The sequence below is a fragment of the Erpetoichthys calabaricus genome, chromosome 8 (genome assembly GCF_900747795.2).
Source record: "Erpetoichthys calabaricus chromosome 8, fErpCal1.3, whole genome shotgun sequence".
NCBI lineage: Eukaryota > Metazoa > Chordata > Cladistia > Polypteriformes > Polypteridae > Erpetoichthys > Erpetoichthys calabaricus.
The window spans coordinates 137466951-137492186 of record NC_041401.2 but is presented as its reverse complement, the minus strand read 5'-3'; the positions used below and the strand labels follow the sequence as shown (position 1 = coordinate 137492186).

General features: G+C 37.6%; 1 protein-coding gene across 1 annotated transcript in view; it reads left to right on the top strand.

Moving 5' to 3' along the window:
* Nucleotides 1-25236, top strand: part of kcnh3 (potassium voltage-gated channel, subfamily H (eag-related), member 3) — a 577011-nt gene that overhangs the window by 448242 nt on the left and 103533 nt on the right. Inside the window, exons 6-7 of the mRNA XM_028807521.2 lie at nucleotides 10103-10260; nucleotides 15987-16194. Of these exons, the coding sequence (XP_028663354.1) occupies nucleotides 10103-10260; nucleotides 15987-16194 (366 nt within the window). The remainder of the gene's footprint in view (nucleotides 1-10102; nucleotides 10261-15986; nucleotides 16195-25236) is intronic.

Sequence of the window (25236 nt, the reverse complement as noted above, 5' to 3'; positions counted from 1 at the left end):
TCAAACATACTGTAGAAGAACTCATAATGAAAACAATTGATTAAACTCAAGCCATAAACAGATGGAAGACATGCTAAAACATAATTCTTTATTATATGTGCCGACCATGTCACTTTCATTTTATTAAGCCTCAGTTTATTATAAATTTTGGAGTTATGTACTGCACACTGATTTATATGACAGGTTCTTAATGCAACCGTTCATACAAAATGTAAGGTCTTGAGCAGATGGGCTGTTTTCAATTTTACCAGAGTAAGTCAAACACTCCTTGAGTTCCTGTGGATTTTAGTATCCTGTAATGGTGCCCAAAGAGTACATAGAGAGAAGACCTCAGACCATTCCAGAAATGATAAGGTGACTATGCTGTCTTCATGCCACATATTGTAAGAGATCTTAAGGGATCTATCACAACACAATCCACAGACCTACTGTTTTGTTGATTGTTTAACTCCAAACTTACTGTATGTTTTATGAGTGACTGAGTGTGTGTGTATGTGTGTATGTGTGCGTGTGTGTGTTTCCATGAGAGTATCCTGATATATCATCGAAGGTTGGTTCATGCTTTGCAGCAGCTGCAGTTCACCAGGAGAAAGTAGGTTCAGAAAATACATTGATATTTATTGCTTCCTTTTGGCCATAAGTGGTATACAGTACTTCCTCTTCAATAAAGTTTTGTTTCTTTGTTGTTTTCCTTTGTCCACAACATGCTTTTACAACTAGTCTACCTATAAGAGTTTCATTCTGATGCTGAAGTTCCCAGTAAGGTGACCAGTATTCATGCTGGGTTGTTTGGGCTGTTGAGAGTTTCTATTCATGTGATTTTATAGATCAAATTATATAGTAATGAGCTAGCATTGCCAAGTAGAATTAGCAGATATACAGCTAAGTTATAATTATGTGAGATCTCCATACAGCAAATGTAAACATGTGAAGAATTAGCAGAGAGGCTAAGCTCACCACAGCAATCAGGGCTGCATAATAAGCAATTACCTACTGTAAAGAGAACAGGCAAGCCATATAAATACTGTTGAAAGCAACCAGAGTTCACACAGGTTACAAGCAGCAATTTAGCACAATTTAATGGCACTAGAAGCATAAAATGCATCTGAATCTGAGGAAAAAAAGTTAGGCTAATTAAAAATAAAAGTTGAGGTGAGAGACAAATCGGAGCAAGCATTTCTTTTATTTAGTCGTGCCTTGAGCACCAGTACTTCAAATAGTGGAAGAAAATAACATGCAAAATTTTTCAAGAACAGTTATATTGAAATGGGAAATTGATTTCAAAAGCGGAACCACTGCGAACATTTAGCTTAGAGTGTAATTGGTGTTTTTAAGTGAAACATCGGTAAAGTAGAAATTGTTCGAGTTGTATAGCTTTTGTGACCTTTCTGTAAATGGATAATTAAATAGTTCCACCAGCATACAAAAAGTGCTAGACTGAACATTGGGCTTTTTGATGTTTCAGAAGTGGCATTTTCATTTGGATACTGATGGGATCCTAAAAGATAAGGAGTGTTGCTTCATGAATGTATCCCAAAAAATTGAATTCTGGAACTGAATCCCTTTAGTGAAAGCAAGTTGTCTGTTTGGTTTTCACCATCTTCTAAGTTGGGGGAAAAATATAATCTCAAATTTATTAGACTGGCATAGCAATGAAACTGCATGCCAGTCTTGTTTACAGCTTCAGCTGAATAAAAGATGAATTTTGTAGAAATTAAGTTTTAGAAAACACAGAGCTCACAGCTGCAGCCCTAAAATGAGCTTGGATTGCAGGTGGCTCTTTATTGCTTAAATTAATGCCACAATATATTATGCACTCTGTTTAAAAGAGATAAAATTGGCATGATCTGCATGAATCAGCATTGCCAGATTTGTAAGTGTTTAGGGATGCTCCACTGCTATTGTCACAACTACAATGAGGGGGCCACACATTAGGCTAACCACAGTGAAATGGATGGATCATGGGGACCTCAAGGGATGTACAGTGTTGCTATAACACTCTTTTGAATGATTTCATAGGGGCATAGTAATTGGTGCTTGTAATATACAGTATCTCAGTACACGGTCTTCATGTGTCAGTGGGACAATGCAGCAGTGGTTTTATCATGTATACAGAGTATAGTGAAATTCGAGCTTGCATGTCTATCCATCATGTAACATTTTGCCACTTTATTCTTTTATGATAAACAAGCACTTTTACAGTGATGTTTAGATTTCTAGCTATGGCAACGTATCAACATCACCACCTCATTTGACTTTTGGTGTGATGTTCTTCCTGTGAAATACGATGCTTTATGTCAGACCTAAAGGGAACTGTAAGACTTTGATCTCAACTGTACTCAGAACACTTTTGCAAAAGACTTGGGAATTATCCAGGAGTCAAACATTTTTGTTCATTTTGCTTGCAGTGGATTCTGCTGTGCTACTCAAACCCACTTTTGCCTAGTGTCCTTCTGGTTGCCTGAATATGAAACCATAAATCATGATATTTGCTGAAGTTCTTTTTATATATTTTTTTTAAGATCGTTAGCGACTTCCTGATCGTTATGTTGCGCCCTTGAAATAATTATGGCAGACCAGCCACTCCTGGGAAAATTCCCAGTTATTGCAAGTGTTTTACATTTGGAGATAATTCTGCCCTCAATGGTTTGGTAGAGTTCAAAAGCCTGAGAAATTGCTTTGTAACCCTTTCCAGGCAGATAAATATCATCAGTTTTTTTGTGATCTCTTCAATAATTTCTTTTGATAATGGCATTTTGTGATTGTTGAATCTTTGCCCTTGAAATGGGACTCTGATGGTAGGATGAAATATATTAATCTATTGAAGGAAAGAGAGCACACAATATAACAAAACACGTATGCAACCACCCTCCCCTGTTTCCCCAACAGCGATAAATCCGGACTACACAACAAATAAAAGACAATGTCCAAACCAGTGCAATGTAGCAGAGGCAGTTGATGCTAGATAGGCAAATAAAAATCCTGTGAATGATTCACTGTAAACAATGTAAACTTTGTCCTACCGGTTTCTTGATGCAGTGCGGGATGAGGTGATTGGGAGTGCTCCCTCTGATGAAGACATATCCAATCCTTACAAAATTCACACAAACAGGATGCACAAAAGAGACCATACATCCAGACTGAAACAGTCGTCTTCTTTCAACCGCTCCCATTTAGGGGTCGCCACAGAGGATCATCCATCTCCATCTATTCCTGTCTTTTGCATCATTTTCTGCCACACTAACTGCCTTCATATCCTCCCTCACTACATCCATAAACCTCATCTTTGGCCTTCCCATTTTCCTCTTGCCTGATAGTTCCATCCCCAACATTTTTTTTTCCAATGTACCCCTCGTCTCTCCTCTGCCCATGCTCTAAACTATCTCAATTTAGCCTTCCTCACTTGGTCAACAAACTGTCGGTATGTGTTGTCCCTCTAATATACTCATTTCTAATCCTGTCTACCCACGTTACTCCGAGAGAAAATTATAGCATCTTCAACTCTGCCACGTCCTGCTCTTCCTCCTTTCTTTTTGTCAATGGTTCCATCTCCAAACCATATAACATAGCTGGTCTCAATACCATTTTACAGTTCTTCCCTTTAACTCTTGTAGTTACTCTTCTATCACAAAACATTCCTGCTGCTCTTCTCCATCCTTCCTGCACTTTCCTCTCTGCCATACCTTCCATTGTTTTTTATGCCACTGATGTCTTAGTGGTGGTCCCAAACCCCAGTAAAATTAGGGAGGGTTGTGCCAGGATTGGCATCTGGTATAAAACCTGGCCATATCAAACATGTAGATGAGAAACAGAATGTCCATACTGGAACAGTAATCCAAAATAATCAACGGGTGGCCCAAATGGGTGTGAACAGCGTATGAATAGTCCAACGGGGGATCTCGATCCCTTGTCAACTTCCAGGACCCCTTTTTAAAGAGCCCATTCACTCAATATTCTTTCCAGCAGCTCCTCTGAAGCTGTCCAATAGTGTTATACCACGGGGACCACTGGGAGATTCAGTATAAATCTAAGTAGCACTACTACAGGGGTAGCTAGGGGGCAAGTACTTGTTCACACTGTTGGTGTTGGGTAGCATTTTTCATTCAGTAAATGACATAAGAAAAAAAAGCTAAATTTGTGTACTCAGGTGTCCCTTATCTAATATTATACTTTGGATGAACACCTAAAAACATTTATTGTCAAAAAGCATTATACATCTGTGAATATATACAAGTGCATGGATTCCCTCAGGTTCTTCAACCTCTTATGGGTGATATAATAAGTAAATGGCAAAAAAATGTAAGCGTTGGAATTCAATCATTCATAAAGTATACTTTAGTTTACTATGCACCAATCATTCCATAATTCAACTAAAAATTTCTCAATCAATCACATATTTCTTGTCTAAAATGCACCAATGTCAATGCTGAACCAGGAAATTATGTCACTAAATGTTGGCATTACTAAACAACATGTCTTGGGACTGCCCTGAAGTCTGTCTGGAGGTAATTTGCACATTGATTATGTATATACACTGTATTTAATTTGTATAAATAAATCCTTAAATGAAGTAAATAAATTACATTATGCATTAAAAAATTCCCACACTTATTCAGACGATGCACAGTGTGTTTACTTTTTAAATACATAGGGAATAACTAACATATTACACAATGCAAAGTCTCTTAATTAGAAACTGATGAACAAAACAAAATAATTATGCAAAACAGCAGTAATGATGGCTTGCCTTGGCTAGCCTCCACACCAGTCAATCGATCAATAGATAGATAGATAGATAGATAGATAGACCGACCTTTATTTGTCCCCATGGGGAAATTTGGGTTTTTACAGAGCTTTTTAAATAAATAAATAGCTAATGTGATAATAATACACAAAAGACATCATAAAGATTTGGGGCAGCCACCTGTATATTGTGTTTCCCGGCTGCAAAAGTTTAAGTTTTTTTTAAGCACGATGTGCATAGAACTGAGTCCACAACAGAACTAACTATAGTAGCCCAAGATGGAGGCTTTAAAGGACTGTAGAGGAACTGATGTCATCAAAATTGCCGGAACCAGAAGTGACGTCAGCAAAGGGGCCGGCTTCAGAAGGGACGTCAGTAAAGGGGCCTGCTTCAGAAGTGATGTCAGCAAAGGGGCTGGCTCTGGAAGTGATGTCTTCTGAGGCGCCGGAATCTTGAAGGATTTCCCAGAAAAGGTCTGTAGGGAACTGAGAAAGACAGTCAGTACACTCCGCTGCCCCCTGGTTGGATGTTTTATTACACTTACTCAGACCCTTTAGCTGCCTCCTACTCGCACGTGTGTGACACTAGATAAATAAATAGATATACGCTCTGCTCAAAGCTTATAAAGTATTGTGACATTTCCAACCTCCATCACCACCAATGCACTCCTAACCCCTCTTTATTGGCCAGGAGTGCTCCTCTTCTAACAATGCCCTGCTGGCCAGCACTACACACACAACTATCAGAGTACAACACAGATGTTGTTAGAATCTTATGCTATCCCATGATTTATGAAGATGGTAGAAGTGCATGTTCCATATTTATTCCTATATTTTACAATGCTACAGGTTCTCTGACGTGCTGTGTTGTTATTGTTATTCAGCCACCATCTATAGGTTAGTTACAAATGTCAACAGACATGCATGAAGGAGATGGCCTGATGTTACTCAGTAGTCATCCACTACTAAACTTGCCATTTCTTTCCTAACACACTGCTGAATTGGCCAAGAGGAAAACATTGTGTGCATTCCCAGGCCACTTTGCAAGGATTTGTTCAATGTAAAGAACATTTACAACAGTAATGAGGCTCCAAGATATGCTAAGGGTATGAATCTGTATCAACTACAGCCAAAAGATTTAAGTTAAATAACGTATGAGTGGGCTTATGATGTGGCAGTCAAAGAAACAGACACAGACTTCAATAGATAGATTTTCTTTATTGCAGCTGTACTATCTATCCCTAAACTTCCCAACCCTCCGTTTCCATCCTCTTCTTTTCTTCTTCTCATTGCTTACTGTAACCAATAGCAACGTCTCAGTCAAAGTAAAGTTAGCTGCAACCTTAGAACATGGAATCTTCAAAAGTTTCAAAGAAAACAAAATTATTATCAGCTTAAAAGTTTGTAATTAATATTAGTATAAATTGTTTATATTAATTTAATCTATAAAATATAATCTTACAAAAGCATAAATGCATACTGGAATGAAAATCATATCATCTCAAGTATAAATGTTAGTATTCTAAATGTTCAGACAACTGTCATGTTTGACTTGGTGCCACTTTAATTACGGTGGGCTTTAGAAACGCTTATAAATCGATCTTAACATGGAAGTGATAATGTTTTTAGTGTTACAATGCTTTTAGGAAATATACCCCTGTTTAGAAGTTTTCAGAACTTGTCAAGAACTCATTAATGTATTCCTAAAGTACACACAAGAGCCTATGTCCAACCTTTTTATTGTACCTGCTGTCTTATCTTCTAAAGAAGAACCATTTTAGACACGACAATGTGACACACAGTTCTTTTTCTTAGGGTAGATGTTAATGCCGAGTTTAATGGATTGTTTCTGAAGTGTGCTATTATACATGCTGTTATACTGATTTGTGTTTTGGTATCATGTTTTGTTTACAAACAAACAATTAAAAAAAAGTATGGAAAGCTAAGCTAAGACCATCTGATAACAGATGAGCATAAACTCTGTCTAGAGGTCTGAAGAACATGCTGGTCTAAAGCTAATGTATTTCTGTTTTCTTAGTTTATGAGCAAACTGGTTGAAAAAAAGGGTGAAAGAGATGGATTTTGGATGCATCTTTGAATTCAGTATGATAATTTTTTGTTATGTCGTTAGTTTAAAATTAGTAACATCATAAGCACATGGGATGATATTTAGTAAAATATTACTACTAGATCTAGAAGCTAACTACTAATTCTGTATTATTTAGTTTTTTATGAAAGAAAATGATTAAACTACTTCTATTAATATTGGTGTAACTGACTGGAAACTCATTTCACCCAGAAAAGTACATATTCTGAGTTATAATTGTGTAATCTTGTCATTTTTGGTTTAGAATCTCATTATTATGATTTACTGTTACATAATTATGACCATCACATACTTTTTACATATCTCAATATTATGATTTATCTCATAATTTAAACCTAATTAACTCAGGACTTTGATTTAGTATCTCAGAATTATAAATTATTATTTCATTATTATGAGTTACTATCTCTTAATTTCAACATAGCATCTCGTTATTAGGACTCAGTGTTCTTTTAACATTCGCTGAACAATACAAAATAACACTGCACAATTCTGCTAGCACTTTGGAGAAAGGGTGTGGAATGCCAAGTGCCAGTAGGTGTGCCATCTGTGCAAGGACACGCTGCACAAGCTATTGCCTGCTTCAGTATAGGCTTTGCTAATGATAAGGCTCTGAGGACATGTAATAATAATGTGAATTTCCCATTGGGATTAATAAAGTATCTATCTATCTATCTATCTATCTATCTATCTATCTATCTAATTGTGTGTCGAAGGCAAGACCATTGTTTGTGGAATGGAAGATGCACTCCAATGAAGATAGCTGAAAAGTAATGTCTGAATTCTTACAATATATTTACATTAAAAACTGTGCTTCGTCTGGAAGAGTTCCATTAAATTTAATAGAAGAAAATGTGGCATTATTTTCTTTGTTATTTATTTTTACCTTCATGTTGGTGTCTTCATGGTGAACAAAGGGAATAATCAAAAACCTGTCATGCAAGAATATTTTGATAATATGTACTTCTTAAATTGTTCTTTTTCTACCTAATAAAACTTTTGATGAGTATCATGAATTCTTTCGAAGTTAAATTTAAAGACAAATGTCCCACTGACATATTGCTTTCTGCATTTTGAGTTACATTATTTGTATGAAAATGTGCTATATAAATAAATGTAGTTGTTGTTGTTGCATTACAATGCTCCATAAGATCTGCTACTTTGCAAACAGTTCCTTCTACCTTGTCCCATTCTTTTTAGCTAAACTGAAAGCCTGGTGTAAATATGAATAATGCGCCATAACAAACAGTGAACATCCTGGTAACTAGCATTTATAGCAGAGTGTGGTGGCACAAAAGATGCATCAACATACATATTAAAACAAGTAGAACTGAGTAACATTGTCTTTTTTATTATTACATAGAGTCAGCCAGCACACTCAGCAGTTTACATCATAAATGTGTATGTTGTTTGTGCCCACACTCACTTTCTTTGTTACTCAGTGTTAGTTATGGGGATTTGAATGGTCTGTATCAGTATTGCTTTGTTTACAAATGACATGCCTCTTAGAGTTGATAGGAATGTTCTGAGGTTGAGTACTTAGAATAACATAAAAAATGTATATTATTTTCCATTTTAGTGTTTTACAACTCTCATTGCTGCTGAAGCTGCTGCATTCCTAGAAGTTATAATACTGTACATACTTCTTTCCTGAAGATTGGCTATTCCTTTATATTGGAGCTGAACAGTTTAGGTCCCTCAAACTAAAGACAGGAAGAGAATAAGCAGAGCTATCAAAACTAGAAAGAGGATACAAGTGCAGTCACTGTTGCCACACCAGTTTGATTTGTTCATTTTAGTTCTTCCCACAAATATGAAAAGTAAACCTCACTCAAAATTTGTTTTGAAGGTTTCTCTAAGTAACTTTCTTTTCTATTAGAGTAATATTTTTATTTGCTTTGTAAAGCTTTTTGAGATAGTGGTCACTCTTAAAGCTGCTACATAAAATAAGCGTTGGCTGACTGATTAAGAGCAAAGAAGTGGCTGGCACTGCTACCTCACAGCTCTAGGATCTGAATTTGATACCCATGCAAGTGGTAGCATGAGAAAAGTTGGCACATTTGCTACGTTCACATGGTTTTCACTGAATATTCTGATTTCCCTTAACATCATATAATCTTGTCTGTTAGGTAAATTAGTAAATATTGTATTTCATGTCTATTGCCATTTCTACATTGTCTCAGGATTAGTGAGTGGGTGTGTGTATAAATGTGTCCCATGATGGACTGATATTACACATGTTTTTGTCATGTGATTGATTTTGACTTTCCAGAACCCTGCAAAGGATGGATGAGTTTATTGACGATAAATAATCTCGGCCTTCTTAACTCTGACTGCACCATTTGCTCATTCTTTCTATGTGCATACATTTTCATTTAAGATTTATAGGAAAAGACAGGCTTTGCAATCAGAACTCAAGCTCTTGACAACAAAAGAAATGGAACAACAAGGTAATGAGATCTTAGCTCAACAAATCCACAAACACAAAGTTTGCAATGCAATATCAGTAATTACCAATACAGACAGTGACAAAATCTTTGACCATAAAAATAAAATGCACACATTTACAGGCTACTATAAATACTTATCTTCTACACAGTTTAAAGAAGACAAGAAACAATCTAATGTGTTTTTCGATGCATTACAGATACCACAGCTATACTCTCAGTGCAGAGGAATTGGACAAACCTCTGACACTCTCAGAATTACTAGACACTATAAACTGACTTTAGAGTGGGAAAGCAGCCCTTTTATTAACAACATTTATAGAAGCCAGAGATTCAATAAAATTCTACCTCAAAGTTTTTGCTAAGTATTAATCACTGTCTTTCCTAAGAAAGATAAGGACTTAAATAACAATGTGTATCATACAGACCAATCTCAATTCTGAATAACAATGTTAAGATACTCTACAAAGTTCTAGCCAGAAGGACTGAGAAAATGCTTCCTTCACCAATATCACAAGACCATTTATTAAAGCTAGACATTTGGCTTCCAATCTTCAACATCTACTTAATGTAATATATTCACCCATAATGTCTAACACTCTGGAGATCTCAGTTTCTTTGGATGCAGAAAAAGCATTTGATATGGCTGAATGGGATTACCTATTCACCACATTGCGCAAATTTGGGTTTGGCCTGAACATAGGTACATGGAGAAAAAGGCATAAACTGAAAAGAAAGAATACATTTCAAATGTGAATAAAGACTCTTTGAAATTCATACAGTATAACATTTTTTTTGTTTCTAGATATACTTCTGAACTTCAGAACAACATATGTCAGCAAGTCTGGTCAAGTGGTGTATGACCCACGCTCCATTTGTGTCCACTATGCCACTACATGGCTTTTTGTGGATCTCATTGCTGCACTGCCCTTTGACCTGCTTTATGCATTCAATGTCAGCGTGGTAAGTTCAATTCACATTAAATTTTAAGGACATTTAGAGTTAATTGGCTTGTAGCACTACAGTACTACATTATATGAATTTGTTGTCTCCATGCTCTTTCTGTTAATTCCTGTTAATGAAGACAGTGGATGCACAAGTTATTTTATTAATGAAGATTTAACATGGATTTAACTAACATGTTTATTAAAATGAATTAACAATAACAGATACAAATTAGTAATTGTATTTTATATTTGATGGAATGTGGGCTTCCCTGTAATATAACTAGAAAGAGGAACAAATTTAGTAAACAGGGTGATTTTAGCATGAGTTTTAGAATGAAAATGATCATCATAGATTAGTTAATTTATCTTTAATGTTTGCAGGTACTAAATTTGTTCACTATCACTTTCTTTTCAATAACTGAAAAAATAAAATTGGAACCCAAACATAATATTAATGCTGCATGAGCCAATAATACTGAAATTTACTCATTTACTCTTTAAAGCTGAATTTGTTTGTTTTAGAATTTTTGGTATCACATTAGTTTAGGTACTGCAGCAATCCATCTCTTACTCATTTACTCTTATGTAACAATTCCTCAATAAAGGCTTGTTTTCGTCTTCATAACACTTATAAAGCATCAGTAAAGTGTTTATTCGTCTCTGCAATGTGACCTACTTACAAAATGTCATGTTGGAGTGATATGAGGTGGCCTAACTGAGACACATTACTCTTGATATTCTATATTTAGTATAAGATCTGTGGATCTTTCATATTAACAAGTAATTTTTTTTCTACTGATGTTTGCAAGTGTTATGAAGACCCAAAGAAGCCTTTGTTAAGGTCTTGTTACATAAGTGTAAATGAGTAATAGATGTATTTTTGTAGTACCTAAAGCACATACTTTATAATGACACACAGTTCATTCAAATATACATATACAATATACATTCAAATATACACACACATAAATGATACTAAAGAGCACTAATTGTGTTCCTAAAATTAAATAAGAAATGTATTTATTTATTTCTGTTGATACAAGACTTAAAGTATAAAGCCATTTATATATTCAAGAAACTTAAATGATCGATAAGAGTTAAGGAAAATTAACCTGTGTGTTACAATTCATTAATTCAGAATTTTTGTAGGTATTGCATTAGCTGTTTTTCTCCTCAAGGCAACTCACACATGTGATCAAAAGTCTGCTCTTGCTTATGCTGTGGACTCATCCAGGAAAACAGGTTTTAAGAGCTTTCCCTGTATTTTCATTTTTAGCAGTTGGACTATCAGGCACTCCACTCTCTTCAACATCTCACAAATGCAGTGTTTGCCAAATCATTTTTAGCAATGAAGTAGGGTGTTTTAAGCAGCCCTATTAACTTCATGTCCCTATGGGAGCTAAGCTGCCATTAACACATTAGAAATGTCATTAGACCGGTCTGCCTTGTACCTACATTTTAAAGTAGCATCATGAGTAGCATCATCTTGAGTGCCCATATTGAAAGCTTTGAAACATCCACACATACTGTAAAATTTATTTTGGAATGAGCAGAGCAGATTGGACTGGCCAATTTGTCACCATTGTAAACAAGGTACATTTAGAGAAAACACTTGGTTTAAAATGTGTCCTGATTTACTTGTAGATCCGTTACATTCAGAGGATAAATGTGAGGTCTCCAGTTTCAATGTTAAAAAGGTTTCCACTCACAGTTGATTGACTGGTCCCATCATTGCTCTTTCAAAGAAAGTACTTTACAAAAACATGTATTTACATTTCTGAACAAGCACTATAAATATTTTAAATTTGTTAAAATTGCTTTTATTTTAATGTGGTGAACACAGAAGGGCATACCTACAAGATTTGGGACTTTTTGTACCCTGTAAACATATAAATCAAAATAATTTTGCCTTCAGCATTAAACAGTCTAAGTAAATGAGTATGAACACTGGGCTTTGATATCTTTATCCATTTATCTTTTTTGATTTTTAAAAAAGCTTTTGAAAAAATGATTATAAAATATTGATCATAGAGCTCGATTGTGGCTCAAAGGGAATCCATACTTCACATGGAGGCTGACTCTGGCTGCTCCACATGCATCAAATAGCACCCTGTTCATTTATATTCAGTGTGCTTGTATTTTTCTCATTTCTGATTCCTTTATAATGTGCATTTCAATACCTAAAAACGAAAATATCAAAATAATGGTGTTGTAGCACACATTGGAGTTACGTAAGCTTATCACTTAGATTTATTCTACAATATCATTTGTTACTTCTTTATGAAGTTTTGGCATAGTGGAGACCATAATGTTGTATTTCTGAAAAGTCAAAAATGTTACATGTACGTTTAGCTCCATTTTGTAGCCACCACTTGGTATAGTGGTTAAGGCTTTGGACTTCAAACCCCGAGGTTGCTGCTACTGAAACTGTGTGACTCTGAGCAAGTCACTTGACCTGCCTGTGCTCCAATTGGAAAACCAAAAGAAATGTAACCAAGTCTATCATAAATGTTGTATGTCTTCTTGGATAAAGGCATCAGCCAAATAAGTAAATGTAAATCCAGTACTTGCCTATGTTACACACAAGATTAGCTCCATTTTGTAGACACCACTTACATAGTACTTGCTTAAAATCATCCCCATACCTTCTTAAATAAATCGGGCACCATTTTCCTTTGCATGTTTTATAAATGAAGACACTGAATGCACTCAGTTATTGTATTTTAATGACTTAATGGTTAACATACAGTATGAGACAACCACTGCATGAAATGCTTTGGCAGGACTGAAGCATTCACTTTCCTACTCCAAATGACAGCACATGAGCTATAAATACCTCTTGCAGGGTCTTCACAGGATGCATAGCTACAGCACTGTTTGTCGGCTAGAGAAATCTGATTATGCCCTTCAAGCCTAAGTCAAATACTGGTGTCTTCATTAACAGGCAGCTGAGTGGGGGAATTTAAACGTTTCCTCTAAATAAAATGACCTTAAGGGTCAGACACAGTGGAAGAAATCTAAACTGGTGTGCAAGTCCTGTATGTAACAGGTGTCACGATCATGAACATGCTTTGGAGCTTTTGTAGTAGTCTGGTTGTGTTATTATTTTTATTTTGGAAGTTATTTTGACTTTGTTAAATTTTATTCTTATATTTATGACTTCACTTTGGTGTTTTGTTGTGGGTTCTACTCATGGATGGGACCATTTTGTAATTAATTCCCTTTTGTTTTATTAAATAAGTTCATTTCTGGTTATGTGTCCCTCCATTATGAGTTTTGGTGCACAGAGACTGGCATCTGATTTTGGATCTACTTAATAGATACTAGCAACTTAGTGAGAACTAAAGAAATTGTGTTAATGTTAGAGCCTTTTTGTTTGACTTTTTGACTATAATGTTTTGTTTTTGAAAATTGACTCTCAATTCTGTTTAATTTGGTATCTTACCTAAGCCTGTTCACTGACAGTCCCTTTTGGTTTGCAGTTATTTTCTTCTCCTCCATTTAAATATTAAGTCCTTTAGAGTACTCATTTTCCATAATTTTCATAATTAAAAACTCAATGTTGACTCCTACTTTGTGTTACGATGTTGTTGTGAACTAGGAGTTCCAAAGCATGTAAATCCTGAAATGTTGCAAAGGCACTTCTAATAATGCCCACTAGTGGGGGATATACCACCAAACCCCAGATAGAAGAATGGGCAAACACAGAAATTCCATAAAAATAAAAAGGTTTTATTCTTCACCCAGTGAAGCTCTGTGGAGCACAATGAAAAAATGGAGTTGCCTACAAACACAAGGCAATTCAAGGTGGACACAGTCCAAATACAGAAATCTCATAGCAAAGTCAAAAAGCAGAACACCGAGGTCACCAATCCAGAGATATCAAAAAACAGAAGCATAGCAAAAACACAAAAGCTCACCAAAACTCCACAGCACATTCAAAGTGAACCACTAGGGACTGTGAGAGACCCTCTGGATTTATAGGGCAGAGGGCAGTTCCTGGTGGTTATTGGCAGGAGGTCCCTGTCCCTTGGGGGTCAACCCACAATAAATACAGAACATAACACATGCAGCTTACATACATAAACAAAATCAAACAAAAATAATAATGCAAATGATCAACAAATGCAACATTAACATAAATAAAAGAATCAAAAATGAACAGGTCTGAAGCATGCCAGGGGAGCCCTGGCAGAAACACAACGGGCGTGAGCTTTTGTCTTACTCTCTGTTTGGACTATGAATAACAATCCTCTTTACAGTGGTCAATGAATCTCTCCACAAGTCAGCACTCTTTTCTCATTTTGTTCCCCACCTTCCCTTTCTGTGCCTTTTTTTTTTACTCCCTTTTACCTGTGCACCTTGTCGCTTGTCCTGCTCCACTGTGACCTTTCAGTCTGAGAGTAACGGAGTCACCTCGGAATGTCATTTCCAAGCGCAGTTACTGACATTGAATGTTGATTACTAGTTGCAAATTGTTGTCTCTCTTCAGTAGACAACTAGACAATAATAAAAATAATAACTGAAAAAAGTCACATATTATGATTATTTACTTCCTTCCACCATGCGGAAGCTCACTTCATTATTTCGCAAAGATATTGCCAGCTGCCCAAAGACTGATAATGTGCACCCATGCATAAGTAGTCTAGTGAGAGAAACACTGAGCATGCATGTAGTATAGTGTCAAGTAAGAAGAACTGAAGGGACATTCATAACCTGCTTATCTAGGGCAGAGTCACAGGAAAGAACATACAAAACAAACATTTAAATAGCACATAATGGGCACACCAGAAAATAAAAAATCTGGACCTAAGACTCAAGAGCTGTAAAGCAGCAAACCTGGCTGTTGCTCCACTAAGTCACCCAGTAGATAAATAGGCATTTTTAAAAAAGGATGCAGACATTATTTTCTAAAAGTCAGTTTTCTGCTCAATGAAAATATCCATTTGGTTTGATACAGTTCCAAGAGATACTGAGCGCTGTAATAATTCTGTAAGATCCTATACTGTTGCTGCAGGTACCAAAATTGATTTGAAAGATGGGTTGCTACCTTTCCTATGACAGTGGTGATGCATGTCTCCCATACTAGAACTGGAAATACTCAGCAGGGTGTGTTAATTTGTAGTGAACTGAAGTTCAGCAAATTTTTTATATACAGTACATCAAAATATACAGAACGAATGAAAGCACAATGGAAATGTTCATAAAACTATTTTCTTTTTCTTAAGATTTATTATAGATTGTTTGTTATCTGTAAACCTGAACTGGAAACCAGAAGGCAGTTTGTTTTAAATCCTGCAGCTACAATGACTTTTTAGAGGAAGTCACCTGGCATACTGTATTCTCATATAAAATACTGTCGATATTGTAGGACTCTATATAAGATTGATGCTGCCCTTTGAGTTGATCCAACCATTCACTTTCTGAACAACTGTTTAGTCAGCATGTTCAAGATAAAGGATGCAATATAAACCAAGAAATGTTTCATGTTGAAAGGAATGAGATGAATTTATTGTGATGGGCGATTAAATACGGTATGTCATGTGCCCGATGTTTGTCAACCTCTGTTATATCCAGATAAATGCATGCTACTGCGATGTCTCAGAATCCTTGCACTTGTGTGCCACTTTCATGGCACACATCATAATCGTGAAGTGTCACTGTACTTCATCCTGTCTGACTTCCCATTTTAAAATTGTCTCTGTTTGCCACCATTCATTATCTTTTTTGTTTCTCCCACAGTATTTTGGTGTCCACCTCCTGAAAACAGTGCGGCTACTGCGCCTCCTCCGGCTCCTCCAAAAGTTGGAGCGCTACTCCCAATACAGTGCTGTTGTGCTGACATTGCTCATGTCAATGTTTGCATTGCTAGCCCATTGGATGGCCTGCATTTGGTACTTCATTGGTCAGAAGGAGATTGAGCTTAACAATCCTGGGACCTGGGACATAGGTAAAATGGCCCTGTGTGGCACCAGACATTTCTTATGTATGTTTTGAGGCTAGCCAGTAGAAATGTTGATTTTGTCGTATTAAGTGTTTTATCCTTAAATAAAGGGTGATATAATGGGTAGCTAGTAGCTACCTCACCAATCCAGGGATTTGGGTTCAAATCTGGGCCTTGTTTCTGTCTGTACATGTTCTTTCATGTTCATAAGAGTTTTCCTTTCATTATTCATGTCCTGAACACATGCTTGTTTGGTTAATGGACTGCTTGCTGTATATTGGCCTGGCGTGAGTGAGTATAGTTGTTTATGTGAGAGTTCCTACTTTAAGCCTAGAGCTGCTTTATTAGGCTTTGGCTCACATTGTACTTGTGGAAGCAGAGTCACAAACGGTACAGACAAATGTTCACCTTTTGTTGTCCTAAAACCGAAAAACAATATGACTTTTTCCACTATGGCATCTTTTAAGATTGAAGTGAGAAAAAGAAAAATCAGCGTAACTGATTAGATAAGAGAACACCACCAGAATTAATGCTTGGTAGAACACCTTGAATTACAGCCCAGATGTATCTCTACTACCTTACAAAATTGTTTAAGCTCTTACAAAATATTCAGTGGCCCTTGACAAACTGAACAAATCAAGAGATTCCGAAGATTTGTGGTGGGATTTACAGTAGGACAGGGTTCTAACTAGGTGGTTTTTAGCAAAGCATAAACACCCTTTCACCACCTAATAGCTCATTTGTGGTGAGCACAGTGGCTCAAAAATGGCTGGCATCACACTAACAGGATGGATACTACACATAAGTGGTGATTGAAGTGGCTCCCCAGTAACTATGAAAAGCACTTTTAGTAGTGAGAAAGGCACTATATAAATATAAAGAATTATTATTATTATTAAGGTTTAATGTGTCTTTTTTATTTCCAACCTTCCATACTGGGCAGATTTGTGGTGCATTTGTGATATTGCTGTCACAGGCTAATCATGAGCAGTCTTGGCCATGAAGGCCTTTAGCTCCTTTAAAGTTGCAGCTGGCCACTTGTTAGTTTCTCCATCTTGCTTTGTTCAGTTGGAGGAACGGCTGAGCTAGGCAAGGTCTAGCAATGGGTGGTGCAATGCACTTTCCACTTCTGGGTCTCTTGAGTTTACTCTATGGGATACCTAATAGCTTTTGAAATCTTTTTATACTCATCTTCTGACGTGACTTTATACCACTTTATTTTGAAGTGTACCTGCTCATTAAAAGTGTACTTCCAAACAGTAGAATCTTTTACAAGTAGCTGGTTTTACTTAGGACTGATCACAATCACCACAGATAATGACAAGTGGGACCCAAGAAGACTGTTGTGTGACTATAAGGTGCTTAGTTATACCTGATCAAGTTTATAATTGCAGTTATAGGCAGGTGCTCACTTATCCAAATAAGGCATTTCCTGTGTAGTAGTAATGAATTTTGTAGAATGACATTTTCATTTAGATAATGTGAGTTACTGTATATAAAATGGAATAAGCCTAATTTAATTTGGTTTTACTTTCGATGTCATACAACAAAAGGGGCACATTTTGCAAGCGGTGTTCATTTTCTATAGCCACCGTATGACATTAGGTACTAAATTATACCCCATGTATTCTGTTTTATAAAAAGCTTTTTGGTATGCACATTGCCATTTTTGTAGGGATTTTCAGTGACAAACTAATGATCTTTGTACAGCTCACAGACAAGCCAAAATAAAACAGAAAATAGTGAATTATTCTATAACAATTTATCTTAGAAAAACACAGCAATTATTCCTAATATTTTTTATTAAGTACAGTTTTCTACCAGCTCTTTGAAAATGTGAATGAATAGTTACATTCTAGTTTTCAAAATATAAGTTCTTTCATTTTTATTGTGATTATCTTTTCCAATACTCAATTTTATTCCTTTATCTACCAGGCGGCAAAAAAGCAAGCATTCACTTGCTGAACACAAAATGAAGATTTGCGGAAGTGTGTCTCCAGAATTAATAAAAAAAGATTTTAATTTAAACTTCATGAAGATCTGAGTAACTGAAAAGTTAATTGTGATATCATGTTAGAAGTAAAGGGATGAAGTCCTCAGAAACTGTGGTGATCACAGAAGAAAAACTTCATACTGCAACCAAGTTTTGCCTTCCTGACTTTAGAGAGTCCCTTATTATTGTGAGCTCTCTGGGTGATATGATATATGAGTATTGCTGGAAGTTCTAAACAGACCACCAAAGAAAGTGTAGGACAAATTTTCACAGTGTGACATCAAATATTCATTACATTTCCTTGAGGCATTAAGGTAGACTACGGACATTTGTTGTAATGGAATAATGTTTCCTTTTAAAGGAATTTGTACTCAGAGACAAATACAAATATCTTGCATCACAAAATATCCTTGCAAAGATTATTTTTTTATTTGGAGCCAATACTACAGGAGACTAAAATGCCGATATAATTTCACTGACTTGCACCACATATGAAAATTAGTCAATCTGCAGGTTAATCGACACTGAGGTTCCAGATCCACCAGAATATACTGGCAATATTCATGATGAACAATGACACAGATGAGAATCAGTCTAGAGGCATATCAGATATTGTATTTCAGTTTGTACCCCTGACCCTATCATTACTTGTTTAACACTTCTGCAATCTGAAAATGTCTGTGCCTTTGAGATATGCTGGTGCCCGTTTTGTTACGTTCTAAAAAGTGATATTTGATACAGAGAGACTTATAATATTTACAGTATCAAATAAAGAATTATTTAGGATCGCTAAGGCTCTTTTAAAATTTTTGAATGGGTTATACGCTTTTATAATCAGGTTAAATTTAAAAGACGGCTCTGACACTATGTGATCCATATGTGATTAAATGGGTCCAGTAAAGAGATAATGTTAACATTAGATGAGGCAATGAGGTAAAGTGAATCCAGCCATTATTGTTTAATGCCATATCCATTTCCAAACCATATGATCTCCAAAAGAAATTAAAATCACCATTTGACAGTATGGGTCAGCCCATGCTGCTGGATCCCACTCTTATTTTTGGGAGCCCCTTGAACCCGACACCATTGATAATGTAACCAGATTAGCATAGCAGATGAAGACTAACACACCACAAAGAAAGCGGAGGGTGTAGAGGTGTTCAGTGCTTTTAATTAAAATAAATCAAAACAACAGTGTCCAAAAGTGCAGTGCAAAAAGTTCCTAAATAAACGCATAATCCATAAAAACAGTGGAAATCCACAACACAAAAGACTTAAAAGTAGACTAAAAATCAAATTCCTAAGCCAATAGGTCATTGTTTCTTCCTGACTTGGACGAGCCCAAAACAGCTCCCTTTTCATCTCCCCAGCCCACCCATAGCTCACCCATAGCTCACCCATAGCTCACTCAGCTGGCAGAGACACTAGCAGCCACAGTCCTCTACTCCCGACCCCCGTCTTAGCTGCCTCGAGCAGCATCAGCCAGACCCCTCGAGGTCGGTTGTCCTCCCGTCTTCCTTCACACTCTTGTAGTTGTTCCTCGGATCCCTGAGGGAGGGTACTACCCGCTCCTCAAGAAACAGTCAGTGGGTATAATCCACCCCTAGAGCACCAAACATTTGTTACTATGTTGGGCATACAATCATGCTGCTTTTCCACACACTGGCTGGCTGGCTGGCTGGCTAGACCTGCCTCTCCACCCGCTGCTGTTCTTACGGCTCTTCTCTACATTCTGTCTCTTTTCTGTTCTCCCCTTTGCACTTCTTTTTAAAAATGGAGAAATGGCATTGTGACGATGTGGGTTCAACTCCATGCTCCCATCTGCTGTTCGGGAGCCCTTGAACCCGTCACCATTGGTAATGCTACAGATGAGCTAAGCAGTGAGGCAACAACATAGCAAGGGGATGGTGAAAAAAGTGTCAAGTGCTTTTAGTAAACAGAACAAAAACAAGTGTTCAAATTAAATCAAGTGCAGTGTCTTAAAAACAGTCTTCAATAAATAAATAATCCATTAAAAGCGAGTGAAACACGTGGAGGTTAAAAAAACAATAGAAAAACAATCCTTAAAAACGAGGTTAAAACAACGCTGGAAGCAGTCCTTTAAAATGCAATTCAGAGCCCGGTGCTTCTTTTACCCTAGCGTCTCTCTCCTGCTTCTCCCGTTTGGACCCTGCAGCAGGCGAGACACTCTCTCTGCAGCTGACCTTCACTCCTCTCGACCAGTCTGGAGGCCTCCCAATTCCTGGCTTCGGTCGTGCACTCATCCCAGACCGAGACTTGGTTTCCTTAATGACCAGGACGCTCACATCAAGGACTTCACCCACCAAGCCTCCCGACTCCCGCTGCCTTCCCAGCCTTACACGGCCAGTCATCCTACTTCACTGGTCACTCCCGCTACATGATCACTCAGCGGGAGCGACCACTACTACTACTCCTGGGGGTCAGCCCAACACCCAGGCTTCCTGTACAGCTGCAATGCGAGTCTGCACTCGCTCGCTCTCCCGCACCGGCTCTTTCTCTCTCTTCCCTGCTTCGTGCTCTCCAGCAACGTCCGTCTTTCTTTCTCTCTTTTCTTTCTTTTTCTTTCCCTTTCATCTCCCCTCCTCTAGCCGACTCGCACTTCTATATATCGAGAGAGCATAGCAGCCGCAGCAAATTAGCAGCCCCAGGAACAATCCCGGATGCGGGCAGTCTCTCACCTGTGCACTTAGCTGAGAAACGCCCACATCGCAAATCACTATGAGAACTGCTGCAGTCACACAACCACCACGCCCCCTTGCTAAGCCGCGAGCGCAGTGATTATTTATTTAAAACTGGCCTTTGCTGAGAGCTGTGGACCCGCTATACCACAGGCACAGCTGCTGCAATCTGCAGATCCCAGTGCCAATTAGGGTCGCAGGTGATCCTGCACCTGTCCACCAAGTCACATTGCACACAGGAACTGCTCTCGCCTTGCTACCATGCACTCACCTGAAGACACGAGTCTGGCGATTATTTATTTAAAAGACACCAGTCAGCCATGGACCTCACTTTACCACACACCATCATGTACAGGTCTGTGCATCTTTAAAGGAAAGGGATATGGAAAATAGTATGAACAAAAACAAAAGCCTCCTTGCATAATATGTAGTTGTATTCTTATTTTACTTCAGGTTTTGTGAGCCAGACCACATATTCTACAAAGTAAATATGTAAAGAAGAACATTCTTCAATGCACAGACTACCTGAAATCTGTTCACAGAATATAAAATGGTGTCTGGTGTGGACTAGGGAAGGCAAGCATAATTTGCATATGGGCAACAAAGTCGTCTTAGAGAAATTGAGATGAAGATGTAGACTTGGTGGTGGCAACCAGGAAAACATGCATGGAGGAGGATGTAGTCAGAATTGCACCTTATTCTTACTGAAAAGTGGGACATGAAAGGAAAATATTAATCAAGTTGTGTGAAGTACTAGGGTGTTACTACTGTGTTAGCCATTATGAATGTAGAGAAAAGCCAAGCAAAATGACACCTGATTACATCTTGCCTGAAGAAGGAGCCTGAGTTGCCTCGAATGCTTGCATATTGTAATCTTTTTAGTTAGCCAATAAAAGGTGTCATTTTGCTTGGCTTTTCTCTACATTCAAGTTGTGCGAAAAATATAGAGATAAAATTGAAAGTTAAAGACTAATCATAAAGTTAGTTAGGGTTAATATAAGAAAGTATATTCTCTGAGAGAGAGGGAATTTGAGAGGAAAGAAAAAAGATTGGTGTTCATCATCTTCTTCAATGCATTCTTCACTTCAGTGGCACTGATATGCAGGACGGGAGGTGCACTGAGGATTGGTGGGTGCAGGAATTTGATGTTTCTGATTTCAGCAGAGAAGTCACTCCAACCAGGGAGAATGGCAGGTGGTCTTGGAGAACGTCATAATCCTGATCCTTGACTTGCGCAAACTGACCAATGTCTTGGGTCACTGGATGACGCATCTTGGCCATGCTGGCCCCAGCAGGCAAATCCAACTGATCTTAAAGATCCACATAATACTCAGACTTCATCTTCACCACCGCTTGTTTTGCTGCTGATTTGACTGAACTATACTCGTGCCAGTTGTGATAAGTATCACTTCTTGAACTGTGCTTTCTTTCGCTTGACCACCAACTGGACAGAATTGTTCCACCACTAGACGTCACATTTGATGAATTTTCTTTCAGATTTTCATTGTTCCAAGGACATCGGCAGCTGCATTGCAGATCAACTCAGCAGGATCATTCCAGATTGCATCGACTTTACTGATTGCATCGACTTTATTGAGCCTAAAGTATATGTTTTGTAATTTTCCAGTTGAAGATATTTTTCAGTGGGAAGTTGTGTTATTCAATGAAGTATTCTTTAAAAAATTGAAAAATAGTGTACCTGTACCTGCGATTAAAAATGGCGTCTTTAGAGTACCAGTCAAAATGTGAAAACCAAAAGCCTTATAGCTTATTAATGTCCACTTTGAAGTGTGAAAGGTTTCAGAAAAAAATGTTTTCCACATTTCATCAAATGAAAATTGTACATAGTATATTTTATAAGATTCTTGGCACTATTTTCCTGCTCAGTTGTCTATTCACTGATACCATCATGAGTGGATTTTTCTTATAAGTAATGAAGTAAAATAAAGCTTCCACTGAGAGCAAGTAGAAGTTATACTCAGCACAAAAGGGTGTCAATAATGCAGAAACATGACCAAGTGCAGTTAAAAACTGGGCAATGGCAAACTGAAACACCTCTCTTGAATGTAACCTTGATGAGTGATAAATAGCAGGCCAACTGTCAGCTCAGCTAATAGTAGCCAAGCAGCCATGCAACGTCAGCGTAAACCAGAAATTTTCTTGTCAATGTCTTCCTCCCACAACCAAGAAAGTGTACGGTCACTCTGCGTTAACCATTAGTTTAAGAATACTGCTGAAACTAAAAACTAACACCTGTTCAAGAATCCTCACATTGCTGCTATGAATAGCGACATTAGTCAGTTTATATTACAGGGTTGAATTAGAGGGTCCTTCAGAAGGTGTACCAGCAGAACATTGCACCATAAGCACATTGGACAATGAGAGGGCACGTGTTACTTTTAATAAAAATGTTGACCGTGTCAGACAAAATTCAGTAACTCTGGTATTTCTATCAACGTTTTGGCCTGGGTTTCAGTCCGTAACATCAGCCCACACGTTTTTGGGGGTCTTCTACTCAAGTATACCACCAGGAATGAGCTGAAAGTGTTGGCTGACATGAGAGGTTTAAGACAATGGAGGAATGGCTGCAAGAGCAGCAGACAAACAGCTGGATGGCTATCAAGAATTTATGAATAAGTAGTCTTTATTTTTGTAATTATAAAGGTGCAAATGTTGAGTAGTTAAAATCTGAGATTATACTTTTAGATTTACGTGACCATGCAGTAAAACCAATTGTGTTTAGTTAATTGATTTTTTTGCTCATTTATAACTAGAATAAGAACAATTAGAAACAAAATTATATTATTGAAGGACACTGGAAAGAAAACAGAAAAAAGACATGATGTCAAGAGTAGTGAACAGCGAACATGAAAGTGTAGAAGTGGAGCACAGTAAAGCACAGAAGAGTCCTGTTCAGAATTTAACATGAAGGGAGGCAATACTGGGGGCTCTTCTAATGGGGAAACAAACTAGGCAGTATTAAATATCACTAAATATTTGTTCATCATGTTTTTAATTAAAGTAATTTTATGATTTCTGTCATTTGTTGACATACAGTATATACTTTTGACCTGTTCTTGTATTTATTTTTCCATTTATATAAAAAAACGAAATGCGTGATGTTGATTTAAAAATAGAAGGTGACCTGCTTCTGATCTCTTCTTGAGAGGTGATGTGTGTTTTTTTCCTTCAAAATGATGGCATGAAATTTGAAGGACAAGCAGGAGCCTGAATCCACAACTGAGCTTGTTTACATTGAACTAGGCACATCATTTGTAGTATTGATGTTTTCTTTTATAAGAAATGCGCAGTACAGAGCATATATTTGAACTTTATTTTACCTGCATGTCTATAAACTAGCTGCTTTCATTATGTTGCTGACAATTATATCAACAAATACATAAATAATGCAGAACCCTCAGTACTATTCCTATAACAGTTTGAAGAGCCTAGTAAAGACAAATATAGCATTTTTATATTTTCATATTCACTGAGTCTGCGGTAGGTTGGCGCCCTGCCCGGGATTGGTTCCCTGCCTAGAGCCCTGTGTTGGCTGAGATTGGCTCCAGCAAACCCCCGTGACCCTGTGTTCGGATTCAGCGGGTTGGAAAATGGATGGATGGATATTCAGTGAGTTCTTATTTCACTTAGGAATTCATATTATTTAATTCATGAATATGCTTGGGGTGGCACAGTGGTAGCGCTGCTGCCTCGCAGTAAGGAGACCTGGGTTCGCTTCCCGGGTCCTCCCTGCATGGAGTTTGCATGTTCTCCCCGTGTCTGTGTGGGTTTCCTCCGGGTGCTCTGGTTTCCTCCCACAGTCCAAAGACATGCAGGTTAGGTGCACTGGCGATCCTTAATTGTCCCTAGTGTGTCCTTGGTGTGTGGGTGTGTGTGCCCTGCGGTGGGCTGACACTCTGCCTGGGGTTTGTTCCTGCCTTGCTCCCTGTGTTGGCTGGGATTGGCTCCAGCAGACCCCCTTGACCCTGTGTTAGGATATAGCGGGTTGGAGAATGACTGACTGACTGATGACTGACTGAATATGCTTACATTTATGTTTCAATTCTCAATGTCTTGCAGTGACATTTGGTGTTGCTGCTGTCCGTACAATATGACCTCATAGCAAATGGTAGATAATACTATCACTAACAACAAGCTCAATCTCACATTTTCATTGCATTTCATGAAAATAATAGGCATCATACAGTGGTCCAGGAGTAGCTGGGCTGGAAGGTGTCCTGGGCCAGACAGAATAAGAGTATTTTTAATCATATGGACCTTTGAGATTTAAGTTCTTTGGAATCTATGCTGATGGAAGCTCTGTTTTCTTCTCCATTGCCAGCTGAATTCAATTGA